Source organism: Protopterus annectens, chromosome 12.part0 (genome assembly GCF_019279795.1).
Source record: "Protopterus annectens isolate FY-2018-M chromosome 12.part0, PAN1.0, whole genome shotgun sequence".
Classification (NCBI taxonomy): Eukaryota; Metazoa; Chordata; order Ceratodontiformes; family Protopteridae; genus Protopterus; species Protopterus annectens.
This window is the reverse complement of record NC_056746.1, coordinates 567,937,688-567,952,713: the sequence shown is the minus strand read 5'-3', so window position 1 is coordinate 567,952,713 and position 15,026 is coordinate 567,937,688. Positions and strand designations below refer to the sequence as shown.

Genomic DNA, 15,026 nt, shown 5'->3' with positions numbered 1-15,026 from the left:
TTGATGTGGAATGGATGGATTATTTCAGACCACCAGACTGCTAAAGTCCATTGGAAGTTCCTCTTAAAGTATCTGGCAAAAGGAATCATGAGAATTGCAGATGCCATAAGGACCAAAAATTGAAGAACCAAACTTGCTGGAAGACAAGGGTAGTGAAGAACTTGTGTGACAGTGAGAGAAAGATATAGAACTCTGGACACTGGAAGGTGGGCAATCTCTAAGGCTGTGTCCAGGTGGCATTCAATAAATTCTATCTGTTCAGAAGGTGTAAGCTGGCTCTTGCGGATGCTGACAGTGATCATCAGCTTCTGCAACTGTCAGAGCAAAAGGTCCCAGTAGTATGATAAGACATGGTTGGTTGTACCTGTGAGGAGCCAATAGTCGAGATATGGGAAACATGGATCTCTAGTAAGACAAAAATGCCCTGCTACTACTGCCATGACTTTGGTGAACATCAGGGAGCATCCAAAGGGCAGAGCTCTGAAATGATAGTGGCTGGTTCCGTCAGCATCGACAAATTTTGAAGAAAAACTTCAAAGGCTGAAGAAGCCACCAGCTCCTTAGGCTCCCATCCTAACTTTACACCGAATGGAAAACTTATAACCAATGGGTCTCAACACAGAGACTGAGCTTGGCACCGAGCTATCTGGCACTGAAGTCCCAGGGAAGAGATGGCTCAGACAACTTTGGGGTCAACAGCTCCCCCTGGATGTCAACACTGAAGCTTCAGCTTCAAGACTCTTAAAGATCCAAACACTTTGGACATGAAAGTTGAGGAAAACCAGTCTGAGTTGAACTTACCTGAACTATTGGCTCTGATAAAGGTGCTCTGGGGCAGATCAGGCCTGAAACTACTGACACTGATGGGTGAATAGGAACAGGAAAAGAGTATAAAGGAGGGGTAGATGCACCAGCAGTTGGTATATTCCCAGGGAATGGTGATGAAAGAACCCCAAGCTGCATCTCCATCCTGAGAAATTTCCACATCATTCTGTTGACATCCTGTTCAGTCAGAATTCTCAAAGACCTGGATGAAGATGCCCCTGATGATGGTCTGGAGTAGCACTTCTAAAGAACAGGAGAGTGAAGTCTTGGGCTGACTGATTCTGGTGAGAACCATGGCTGAGTCAGAGATGTACAGCACCAAGAAACTGTCAGCTCTGGTAGCCTCAGTAACTTTGGATCAGATTCCAGTTCCTGAGAAGGATCTGGCGACCCCTTATAGGACTACTCTTTTGACTTCTCCTTAGGTTTTTATTTAACCTTGTCTGCATCTGCTTTCTTCCTAGCTTTTTTGTCCTTGGTTCTGGGAGATGAAGTGGAAGAAGAAGTAGGAATGGCAGACCCTGTCTGGGGAGGAAGGAGTAGCATATCAATCAATTTATCACATCAAGTCTGTAAAGTTCAAGCATTGAAAGAAGTGCAGGCTTGACAAGAAGCATCCAAATGAACTGCCTCTAAACAATGTATAGATAGGGAGTATGGGTCCTGGGGGGTAGCTTATGCCCACACATCATGCACTTTTTAAATTGTAGTCTGTCAGCCTTGAAGAAAAAGGTAAAATACACACACACACAGTAATAATTGGCTGACCAACCTTATCTATGTAAGTAATTACACACTAAATAAAACTATCTTTAACACTTGTGTAAAAACACACTTAAATATGACATGGAAAAAATAACTATTATGTAAACATCCTTAATAACTAGAAAAACACACCTAAACTGCCTAAGCAAAAATCTAAACACAGTTTTATATGAGCTTGAGAGGGTAAATCACCCTCGGTAAGGGAGGGGTTGGTGAAAATGTGCCTCAAAAGATAAACAGTAAAGGAGTTCTCAGATGCCCAATCATACACTTCAAGCAACAAATGTGATCTGAAGTAGTAGGGTGGAGGCAAGGGAATTATGGGTAGGGAAGGAGTCATAACCCTGGAACAGAAAAGCTTCAATATCAGAGCACAGGTTGGATCCGACAACCTTCAGCTGAATTAGATGAAAATAGACAACACTGGACTGGTTCAGTATCTTCCTCTTTTACTTTCCTTTTCTCTATTGAAAGTACCCTTACAATATTCACCCTTTTCCAAAACTGCCATAAGGTGAGACCTCAGGCAATGCATTCACTCTCTATTCCTTTTTTCCCTTTCACCCCAGTTGTTCACTTGTAATTTGTATTAACTCTCCTTTAGTCTGCAAGTCTTTCTCCAGTTTCAACTATGTGTACTTTGTTCTACTTAGCACTCTCTGACTAGCCCCTATAACTCGTCCCTGTCCCTCTTTCTTTGTTCTTTTACCTCATACCAATGGCATTCACTTATGCATTACCTTTCAGTTAGCAATATTCTCTGTTCTCTCCCCTTAGTACTTCTTACTTGTTAATTATCTAAAATTACTTTCCAGAAAACCTTGTCCTGGATTCCCTAATGTAAATTTGCAGCAAACTATTTCACAGACCACACTCATCCATGTTTGATATAGACCATAAAGCTTTAATACTAAGAGGCTGCAGTGATTTGCAGGTCATGTGGTACTGAGTCCTCCTTTCTGATGCATCAAAATGTATATATCAGTGAGGCCACACCACATCCTCCATACCTCTGTTATTTAATGTCTCCTAACATGATATGATATCAAGTGTAAAGAAATATTTTGTATAAATGAATAAATAAAGCTACATAAATAAGGAAACATGTTTGCTTTCAAACGTTTGAGTGCTTGGAAATAAAGCTGTAGCCTTCAAGAATTATTTTGCTGGAAAACAATTCAGCAGAAAACTGGAGGTTCTAGATCCAGAAATTTGATTTATTACTTGTTGAGTGAATTAACCAAGAAGCTTGAAAAGATTCAATGTGTTATACTATAATGCTTCATGTCAATGGGAAAAAAGTCATAAAGTTGGCTAGCCTTACACCTGGACGAAAATTAAAGAATAATTATGAGCAGTGACTACAATTAGACATTTGTTCTTTAAAAGAGCACAAAGTTCCACACAGACTATAGATGCTGAAGAATGTAGCCAGAGAGTGTGAATTTAGTGAGTTGCATGAGTCAGTAAGAAGAGCTAGGATTGTTTGTGATATAAGAAGTGATGAAACAAGGGACAGTTTAATATGAAACATAAATCTGATCAAAAGATAAGAATGTGTGCAGACCAAAGAAAATTACTAGTACAGTTTAAAGAAATAACTGAAGAAATGTGTATAAAATAAATTGCATATTGAAATTATCCAAATATGAAAAATAAAGTCAAATATGAAAAACAGAAGTGAATGAGGATCCAAAATGGGGAGCAGATCATTGCTTGCACAGTTTTAATTAATGCTTCATAGATTTATACAGTAAATATTATTATAAGCGTGAGAAGAAGCCAAGTCCAATATTTAATCAAATTTCTAGAATCTGTGCTGGAAGAAAAACATTTCTTTCTAAGATACATAAATGGAAAAATTAATATGTTAAAAAGAACTGTAATGTTATTACATGGAGATATGAAAATAAGCTGCTTTGAGTTATGTCTGAAGTAAAAAGCCTTCATATGGTGAAGTCTAAAATCTAAAACATCTAAAAAGTCTAAAATCCATTCAAGGTACTGACAAGATTTCAGGACATGCTGTTGACAAGAAATGCTGAATACTGATAAGCAGAATGTACCATTTAAAACAAGAAGCAGGGTCACAGTATAATATTTTTCAGAAAATACTTTTAAGCAACTGAGATTAGAAAATACTACAGATTGACTGTGCCATATGCCAGTGAGTGTGCATGCATCTTTGATGGGATGGCATTCTATCTAGACTGAATTTTTATGCCATGTGCTCAATAACTTCTAACTTAGACTTTGGCTCCCTTCTGACTTCATATTGGATTAAGTGGTATTTTGTGAAAGAATGAATGGCGAGACATCTGTATACATACAGTCAACCTTTTTGCACCACAGCATGGCATCAATGAGTCAAAAAATGCTGGCACGAGTTAAAAAAATAAAAATATAAACTACTTTTATACCACTTAAAGAAATAAATTTTCTTAACACCTTTGGGTGTTTGGTTATTGAAAAGCTAAACGTGGTAAAACAAATTTGCAATGAAAACAGCAAGGCTATAAGACAGTTAGGTATTATAGAGCTTTATGAAAATCATACGGTTCTTGCAAAGATAACTATGCCACTAAGGAAACTATTAGAGCAAGATGACCTAGAAATGGAGCTATAAACAAGAAATATTTTTGAAATGCTTAAGAAACAAATTTATAATGCCCTCATATTAAAATACTATGTGAATATGCCATTTGTGTTGGATACTGGTCAGAATATCACTGCAGATGTGATCTCAAAACAGAAAATACCAGTTGTCTGTTGGTCAGGAACATTTACAGATGTACTCAAACAGAAAGGGAAGTGCTAACAGAACTGGATGGGAGTAAGAAGTTCCATAAATATGGCTATGATAAAGATGTTCAGGTGGAAACAAACCATAGCTCTCAAGATGTCAAAATGCTATTGCTGAACTAAATAAGGAACTCTGGACTGTGACTGAATCAGCCAAATCCAGATATGAGGTAAGAATAGCCACCCAGGTGAAGGGTAACCACACAACCTTCTTTAATTATGTTAAAAATGTCAAAAACAATGCCCAGCACTGTGCAGAGCTCATAGTAAATGATATCACATACTTAGATCTATTGGACATAGCCAATCTACTAGTACATTTAGCTTAACCATCACCCTCTTCTCACCTGCAATATTTTCAGATCCCATATGCACACATATACTCCCCACACAACTCATCCAAGAATAAGTTCTCAAGGAGCTATGTAAGGACAAGAACACTATGATTATGAAGTTGAATAACATATGAGGATGGCTAATGGTCTGCCTGAAACATGACTTGTCTGATCCCTTAAAGAAGCTATTCAATATCTGCCTCTAAATAGACTTCCTGCTGGATGAGTGGAGGAGAGCAACAGTCATTCCCTTGCACAGAGGTGGGCTTCAATAAATCCAAGTAATTAAAGATCTATAAGCCTGACCAGTCTCATTTGTAAAGCTATGGAAAGGATTATTATGGAATTAATAAATAAGGATATAGGTAGCTACAGACTCAGAAAAACAAAGACAACCACACAGAGACTGTTTGTCACACTGGAGCTACCACAAAGCAGTTCCAAAAGTGAGTGATCAGCGATATTCGCCCAAATCCTTCACACTTGCTGGTAAAATCCATATAAACAAGTGAATGAAGTCAGTGTGACCCAGTAAAATACACACTTTACTATTAAACACAGATGGTTAAGCGCTTTCATCCAGCAATACTGGACTTCATCAGAACCATCTAGTAATAGAAATAAATGACTTTTTAAGCAATCCAAATCACACAAATTAATTGCTAATGGTTTACCAACTATATCATTAAAATTTTTAAAGTACCACAACCACATGGGTTTGTATGTATAAAATAAAAATAAATCCACCATGGATTGGTAACTGAACCCCACCCCCCAGTTAACATCCCTGCTCCTCTTGGATACAGGAAACATGTAAATGTTCCAGCATATCCTTGTTCAGCCTATGTCTGGGTTATATGCAGCATACAAGGGCTAAAAACTACCATGGGAATGTAAAGCTTGGATTCTTAAAATTCCTGCATATTAAAAGCCTATAAACCATTGCAAAGTATAAGTCCATAGGTGTTTACTAGGGTAACAACCCCAAGGGGCTTTTTAAGCCTAGCTATGCATCCCAAATCTCTGACAAATTCTGATACACTCGATACGTGTAAGCATGGGCCTGGGAGATGAACCATTTACAGATTACCCGTGTTCATTAGAGACATAGGTGCCATACTCTGGCACCTATGTCTGACATACTCTGAAAGTTTTTTGAACAAGCCACCAGCAAGATTGCAGGGGTCACTTAATCTACATTAAGTATGATAAAGCACACAGCAGATATGCTGAGTAGAGCATATTTACTAGAGAAGTATGCTGAATTGCTACAAGAAGAAATAGAGATCATTGTGGGTAATACTGCAGTTAAATATGTCAAAAAATGCCAGTGATGTACTAACAGTGATTTAGAAGTACTTACTAAAAATACAATAAAAGGTTGGCCTGAGTGAAAATGATAGGCAAGAAGGGCAAAAACAATCCAGTTAATTTTCATTTTTATTTGCAAAATCAGCCAGGAATCATTAACTTACTTCTCTTACAATTCCGTTTTGTCATTTGGTTTTGAGTAACCTTGCTGTTTTTGCTGAACCACTATTGTAAGAAAAGATTTATTTACATGTCTGCTCAGTCTGCATTCATTTGTACTTTTCCTAATATTCTGTTTATGTTTTGATAGTCTACATGTTTTGTCTTTCATGTGGTGTACAAGGCATTGGGCAACATGGAGTATCTAAAAGCTTTAGGGTTTGGGAGTTCAGACCTGAGCTTTGTTCACTGCATATGTGATGTTTACATGATCTTCCTGTGTCTGAATGGATTTTTTCTGGGTACTCCAGTTTACTCTCATAGTCTAAAAACATGATGACTGGTGGGGACTGATTTGCACATCTCATCAGTGCAGATCAGAATGTTGCAGTTAATCCATACAGAGTCCAAGTAAGTTACAGTGCTACTGCAGTTAATATAATTTTGATAGGCTAAGTGGAATGACAGTTCATTATCTATCAAAGCATTCTACAAGCTACACCCTCCAAACATATGTCATAGGGCATACCACTGCTTCCCATAATCTAATCATATTGAGGGTGAGTTAGAACTATACCTAAGCTTGATGCACATCTATGTTGCGTCCATTTTTTAGAGGTATTGTGTAAAACACCTTCTTTTAAAATGTCAGAAAGCAGCATAATTACTATGTAGTGAAAGTATGAGATATGCCCTTAATTTCTAAAATAGGTAGAAATTACTTAAATTGCAGGTGAGTACATTTTGATTAAAGGAGTGGAAGATTCTCACTGTTCGATAAGAATCAATAAAGCATTTAAAAACATTTCAGGAATTTAATCACCTCAGTCATGTGACTCTCAGGGTCTTGCTGAAGCACTGTTGTTTCACTTGGCTGGTCTATGTATGCAGCAATGTCAGCATCAAGGTTATTCATATTTGTTGAATATACTTCTGACTCCTTCATCACATCATCGGTAACATATACTAATGCACATCCAAGAAGGGCTTCATAAAATTCAAGAAAAGTAATCTATTAGGATAAAAGTATGATTAAGTTAATTAATCAGTTATTTATTAAAACATTTTACAAAACAATGAAGAAATGTATTAACACATACAGATGTTTCCATGATGAAGATATCTGTATGAACATATACTTACAGATATAGATTATGACCACTAAAATAGCTATACTAAATGAAATGGGAGACCACTTGATAGACCCTCAAAATACAAAAACTAGTATACTGAAACATATTAAAAGGAATAACAAATGGAGGACAATTGCCTAACTCCATGTTTAACTTTATATGACAACTCTAAGGATGTAGCTCCTCAGGATACGTTAAGTGAACCTAAGACAGCATAAGCACCATTCAAAACACTATCTCTTTTCTTACCATAAGTATAACCAACATTCAGCAAATCATAACAAATTCAAACAAGGATTTAGACAACTGCAAGCTGAGTAGGGTAGGTTACACTAAGGTTGCCACCTTTCATTGTGGCTTAAACTGGACCAAGGCCACACCCCTTACACCTCTCATAACCCCAACCATCTTCTCCCCTCTCCCTGCCCACTTTCCACCCATTTGTGATGTCACTGCCATGTCAGATGCGGAGAAAATCCCCTTTTTACCATTTGTGGTGCTTTTTTTCTGCTGACTTACTATGCTTTTCTGTAAAAAAGCATAATAAATCCACTGAGTTAACAAACGCCGATTGTCTGTTTCCTTTTTTGAAACAGAATACCTTAGTTTGTACTGGACAATTGGCTTGATTTCCAGATAGTCTTGAAAAAACACAAATTTAGTCTAATAAATTCAGTGAAATATATCTTGATTCATTAATGGCAGCAGTTATACAGTTGATGAGGTGTTAAACATCACAGTGTTGGTGGATAACTGAGCTTCATCAAGTAATTCTATTAAAATAAAAAGAAGCTTGTTAAAAGCACTTTAAATGGGGAGCTAAAGCAGGAATTCACATCTGCTTTTAACAGATTTCAGCATTTTCTTATGTTGAAAGCAATGCATTCAAAAGTGCTAATGTGTTTCACTGTGTTTAATCAAACAGAAGTCTGACAAATGGAAAAAAGATCCTAAGAAGTAAAGAAAAAGTACAGATGCATACTTTTCACTTACCTGTAACAGCAGATGTTCACAGAATAAACTGCTTTAATAGCATATGAGTAGTAGTACCCTCCCTCTGGGAGTCTGTCAAAGCTCAGAACCCCCCTTGCTTGTCTGTGGGTGTGAAGGACCAATCAATTGCTAGAAGTAGGAAAGTCTTCCACAGCCGCAGACAGCATCCCTTTAATTTTTTCCTAAGACCCAAAAGGAAGAGTAGATGGAAATGCAAGCTATACGAACACCTACTGTTCCACATTAAAACACACACACACACAGAACAAAAGCTGCTAAATAAAAACAGCAGCAATTGCAACAACAAAACTAAGTACACTCAACAAAAAGGGTGATAGTGAGAGGGTACAGCTAGTAAGGCAGTGTGTAACATGATTAAAAAAGACACACACACACACACACACATATATATATATATATATATATATATATATATATATGTATATGTATAAAAATATATATACGTAGACATATATATATATATATATATATATATATATATATATATATACACACACACACACACACACACACACACACACACACACACACACACACACACACACACACAAGCACGCACACACACACACACACACACACACACACACACACACACACACACACACACACACACACACACACACACACATGCAGACACACACACACAGACACACACACAATTAGGATATAAATTCTGAGGCTATATAGTGCTGCAGTATCCAATTTATACTACTCGGTCTCCCAGGAGTATAGACAGAGGGTGTAGAAGGAGGGTAGTGAGAATAAAGGTTGAGATGGACAACACACATGGAACGTTATGGTAAGTACATAACTTCTTTATGTGATTTTGTCAATCTCGCATTTATTCTCATTGATGAGACCATGTGCCAGGCAACCTGACTCTTGGATGGCTCATGGGAGAATATTTCCCAGAACCATAGAACCAAAAGAGGCTCTACTCCTGGATGCCAAATTCACTTTGTAATGAGTAATAAAGGTATGCGGTTTTGCCCATGTCCTTGCAGCACAGATATCATCCAAGGGTCATCTAGCTTGGAAGGCTGCAGACGTGGCTACCGACCTGGTGGAAAGAGCTTCAACAAGATATTGGGAGGGCTCTATTCTTAGAGTTGTAAATATAGGATATACATAGTATAAGCCATCTGGATAAGGTAACTTTGGTGACTGGCGGATCTTTCCTAATATCTGAACAGGAAATGAAGAGCTGATCTGATTTTCTAATTTCTGGAGTTCTATGTAAGTAAAAGCATAACTGACTGAACATCTAAAAGGTGCAGTGAGTATTCTTCTTTATTTTCAAAATGTGGAAGAAAATTGGCAGCTCAGCAGATTGATTGAGATTACTTTCTGATACCACCTTTGGTAGAAATGAGGGGTTAGTGCGTAAAGAAACTCTGTCCTTATGAAAAATTAGGTGTGGGGGCTTGGCAGGCAAAGCTTGCAATTCAGAGACTCTTCTGGCCAAAGTAATAGCCACTAAAAAGATCATTTTCCAGGAGAGAGATTTCAAATTGCATGTAGCTGATGGTTCAAAGGGAGGAACTATAATGTTTGACAAGACAAAATTAAGATACCAGGGCGGTGTTGGATTTTTGTCTGGGGGTCTTATAATAGTAGTTCCTTTTAAGAAAGCCTTACAATGTTTGTGAGACCATTTTTTACTATAAATTTGAATTTGCTGCCAATTGAACTCTAATAGTGGCTGCAGCAGCTCCTTCATTGAAATGTGTTGTCAAAAATTCTAAAATAGAATGAATGGGCACAGAAAAGGAATCTGTCTGATTATTGCTGGCCCATGTAGCAAATCTCTTCCATTTACTTTTATACAATTTATGTACAGATGTTTTATGAGAGGATAACAAAATATGTCTGAATGGGGAGGAAAAGAGGGGAAACATGGCGATCACGGGAACTGGACTAGCCAAGCTGTTAGTTTGAGACTGTCCAGGTTGGGATGAAACATTCCTGATAGGTAAGTCTGAAGGTCTGGAGCAGGGTCCAGAATCCATGGTTTATCCCTAAGGTGAGGCTGAAGAAAGGGAAAATCGATTTGATGAAGCCAATACGGGGCAATCAGGATTACTGTTGTCTCCAACAAACTTGCTTTCTGTAAAAACTTGTGAATTAGAGGGATTGGAGGAAAGGCATAAAGAAGCCAATCTTGAACAAGTGCACCCCTTGGTGACTCCACCCATGGGAGGGATCAGGGCAATGTATTTGCTGATTTTGGCATTGGTGGGCAAAGAAACTGCAGCAAGGCTAGCCCCATTTCCAGAAGATTCAATCCGTAACTTCCTGACTGAGGGACCACTTGTGAGGCCATAAAATGGGCCTGCTCAATTTGTCTGCAATCACATTGGACTTCCCCGGGATGTGCAATGCCATCAGAAAGTGGTTTGTGGCTGTAGCCCATTGCCAGACCCTCAAAGCTTCTTGACAAATTGGGTAAGATCTGGTTCCCCCCTGTTTGTTTATATACTAAACTACAGACATGTTGTCTGACTGTATTGCTATCATTCCTAGAGGGAGAGTATCTGAAATGTTTGCAATGCTAAAAGCACCACCCTCATCTCCAGGATGTTTATGTGCAGATGAGCCTCGTGTTCCTGCCAGATGCCTTGAACTGTCTTACCTAGATAATGCTTCCCCCACCCTATCTAGGAAGCATCCATGGTCACTGTGGTATGGGGTCGAGCAGGGATGAAGTGATGGCCTTGAGACACTAAGGGAGAGTGAATCCACCATTGGAGATCCTTTTTTTTGGAATTGGTTATCATGATCTTGTGTGACATTGAAAGTTCCAGGACAGGCCACTGTGTGGAAAGTAACCATTGAAGTATTCTCATATGGAGACAATCTAGGCAAATAAGAATGATTGATGCAGCCATTTTCCCCAGTACCCAAAGAACCAGGTTTGCAGAGGCTCATGTCTTTCTGATTAACAATCTCACATAATGAAGGATGTCGCCTACTCTGTCTTGTCAGAGTCTTGCTACCAGTATGGTCATATCTATGTCAGCTCCTATGAAAACTAAATTTTGACATGGCTGTAGAGCAGATTTTTCATAATTTATGGTAATTCCTAGGGAGAAACAGAGTTGTAGAGTATAATCCCTGGCTTGTAGCAGAAGATGCCTGGTCGGGAGGGTTATGAGCCAGATGTCCAGATATGGAAACACCCAGAATCCTTGGCGGTTTAGGTGAGCCACTACTACTGCCATGCACTTAGTGAACACTCTGGGGGCTGTAGTGAGACCAAAGGGCAGAGCCTGAAACTGGAAGTGACTGACTCCTAGCCGGAAGCTCAAGTACCTTCTGGATCACCTTTCCCTTCAAATGTGGTAGTACACATCCTAAAGGTCTATAAAGCACATCCAATTGTCTTTTTCCAGGAATGGAAGTATCAACTGCAGATGGTCACCATCCAGAACTTGGTCTTTTTCGCAGATTTGTTCAGATTTCTGAGGTCCAGAATGGGTCTCCAGTCCCCTGTTGTCTTTGGAACTAAAAAGAATCTTGAGTAAGTTCCGGATCCTTTCTGGTTTGCAGGGACTTCTTGGGTGACTCTTTTTCTTAGGAACTTTTGGATTTCTAATGTTGCTTGGTCCTTCTGACTGGGTGGAATGTCTGGAACTGACTGATTTACAGGAGTGTGGTAGAAGATGGGGATGATGTATCCTATGGATATAATGTTCTGCACCCATTTGTCATTTGTTAACTTTTGCCAGGTTTCTCTGTGCAAGGACAATTGACCCCAGATTGCCTCCAGAAGTGAGCAATCGGCACTCCTTCAGGAGCACTGGAAGGATCTACCAAAGAAAGATTCTCTGGAACCCTGATTCTGCGGGCATCCCCTGCTGTGACGGCAGCGTCTTCCATTTTTGCTCCCCCTCTACCTCTAGGGAAACTTTCATCTTGTATGTCCTGGAAAGACCTTTGCGACTTTCTGAACCACATTTCCCCACTACCTCTCTGACCATTAGGGAAGGGTCTATTTGGTGCGGAAAAACACACTCCAATGGCAGATAAGATCTTGCCTTCCTGTTCACACCTGGTAAGTGTCTCTTTAACTTTAGGCCTGAAAAGAGAGGAGCCATCAAAAGGGGTGCTACTGAAGGAAGACTTGAAGGGCTCCTCGAAATCGCAAAGGTTCATCCAGGCCTGCCTCCTAAGGGAGAGATGCCTGAACCCACCACCCTACTCGTTCCATCTGCTATATACAATATAAGCCTCATGGATGAGTTGATGACTGAATTTAGGGTGATGAGCTGAGCATTGACTTTATCTGCTGCCATGTGAGCTACAGCTCCTTGGAGGGAGTCTGATGGTTCCTTTAACAGGTCCCTCTCAATCCTGTCAAGTGGGTAAGGTAGTTCAGTGACCATAAGCCAGAGGTCGCTGATGAAAAGATGCACTTCCCATACCTATCCATGGTCCTGGAATCCTTATTCAGAGGATTAGTAGAGGAACTGATCTCAGATAGCTTCTTTTTAGTGGCCACAGCCATGACCATGGCATTAATTGCTATACCTTTTGTCAAAAAAGTCTTGTCTTTAGAGGCTTAAATGTATTTGTTTTCCCTTCTAGGAGTAGGCTTTATGGAGTTTGGGGTCTCCCAAGCCTTCCGAGAGATTAACTCAATAAGCTCATCGGAAGGAGGGGTCACCCAAGAGGTTGAAGGGTGAGACCTAAAGGCCTTCAGGTAAATTGACTTCTTGGCTGAAGGGGAGGTGTACTGCCAGTCACTTCTCTGTTTTAAAATTTTCAGGATATCTCCAAAGGGGACATCATCAGGCGGTGACGATGGGGACCCTTCTGCTTCATCAAGGTCAGTATTATGTAACAGACTCCTCCGGGCAGTCAAGATGCTTCCTCTTGCATGTCTTCTTCTGAGGGATTATTCTGGGGAAGTTTCAGAAGAGGGGAGAGTCCCTTGCTGGACATCCTGAGTCCTGGGGTCTCTGCAGTTTTGTGGAGAGGTTATGTGAAAAGGCAAAGATACCTACACAGAACTGGAAGGAAGATCCAAGGGAGACTGCATCTCAGACTGGGAAGAAGTCAGCAAACTGCTCATAACTTCAAAGGCAGTCCACCTCTGCTACAAAGAGCTCCCTGGATCTGAGAAATGGGCTGTCAGGGCCGATGGACTCTCTAGAGCAGAAGACAGAACCTCCAAAAGCTCCAAAGCAGAAGGAGGAGCTGAACTCACCTGCGCCGAAGCCCCCAGAGGCAGGGTTGGATCCAGAGAGATCTGAACTGGCTCTGAGGACCTGACCAGAAAATGTCGGCTCCCTGAGGTCTCCTGCTCCAACTGGGAAGAAGTGCTGAGGGAAACTATCGGATCCAAGGAGCCAATGAGTTCTGGACTTGACACAGACACAAGCTGGATACTGGAATCTTCCAGCTCCGAAACAAAGGGACAGATCAGAGGAGGAGCAGGTGCCAAGGGGGAAGGTTGTTTCTGATCAGATTCCTTTGGGCTTGGATCCAATAATAACTTGGCCAAGGTCAGTGTTATTAGAAGCCTCTACACCACCCTATCCACATCTTCATTCTTGCAGGTGAACAGGCCCCAATAAAGTATGTGAATCACTAAGGGGCATCTTTTTACTACATTTTTCATACTTTTTAAAGCCAAGATGCTTTCCTTCCTTTTGAGACATCCTATAACAAAAAAGAGATAGAAAAGACACATGCACACAAACCACAGAAGCAGTCCTCCAATTTAAATGGACTTGTGAAAGAGAAAGAAAACTTTTACACACACACACATATATATATATATATATATATATATATATATATATATATATATATATATATATATATATATATACATATTTGCCCTCTAACTAAAACAGATGATTAAGCAAAGGGAGATGGGGAGAAACATCCTCTAACTTAAAAGGAATTAAGAGAGGATAGAGATGTATAAAAGTATTTAAATAGAAAAATTAAACTAATTGTAACAACATTTGAAAGATACTATCAAATAACAATAGAAACACTTAGTCCAGAGCTTGCTAGTAGAACCTCTTTTGCAGAGCGAGAAGTGAGATTTGGGGATGATAAAGGGTTGCATTATGGATAATGGGGCATGCCCACGAGCTTTGCTGAAGACCTTATGCTTTTGAAATGGCTGAGATGGTTCCGATGGATCAGAGCTGACCCATCAGTGAGAATAAAGGCGAGATTGACAACATCACATCAACATCACATCAAAGCCTTTTTAGTAGAAGAGGTCTCTGAGAACACTGAAGCAGGGTCCATAGATGGGGGGCTTGGAAGCCAGGCATGGCTGAACATATCCCCAATTTCTTTAAACACTTTACTAGGCACAGCCTCCATCAGCAAATGAGAATTACAAGCTTTCTTAATAAACATCCTCCAATGCTGATATGAATGTAGGAAAGGTCTCCATAACTGGAATCCAAAAGATCACAAACACTGCTGAATTCAGGATAGCCAAACAGACTCTGATACAAAACATACCTCAGACACCAAACCCCAACAAATTCAGGATAAAAGAATGATAAACAGTGGTTAAAGCACCTGCATTAATCATAACCTGGGTATTCATCCTGTAATCAACTTTCTAAACCATGGGAAAAAATAGTCAAAGAATGTTACCCAAGAACATGGTGTGTCTTAAGTCTCCCTTTTATTTACACCACACTACTAG

General features: G+C 39.6%; 1 protein-coding gene across 1 annotated transcript in view; it reads right to left on the bottom strand.

The window, feature by feature from the left end:
• LOC122816190 (radial spoke head 10 homolog B-like) overlaps nucleotides 1-15,026 on the bottom strand; it is a 1,099,140-nt gene that overhangs the window by 212,457 nt on the left and 871,657 nt on the right. The window contains exon 16 of the mRNA XM_044088939.1: nucleotides 7,021-7,209. Coding sequence (XP_043944874.1) covers nucleotides 7,021-7,209 — 189 coding nt within the window. The remainder of the gene's footprint in view (nucleotides 1-7,020; nucleotides 7,210-15,026) is intronic.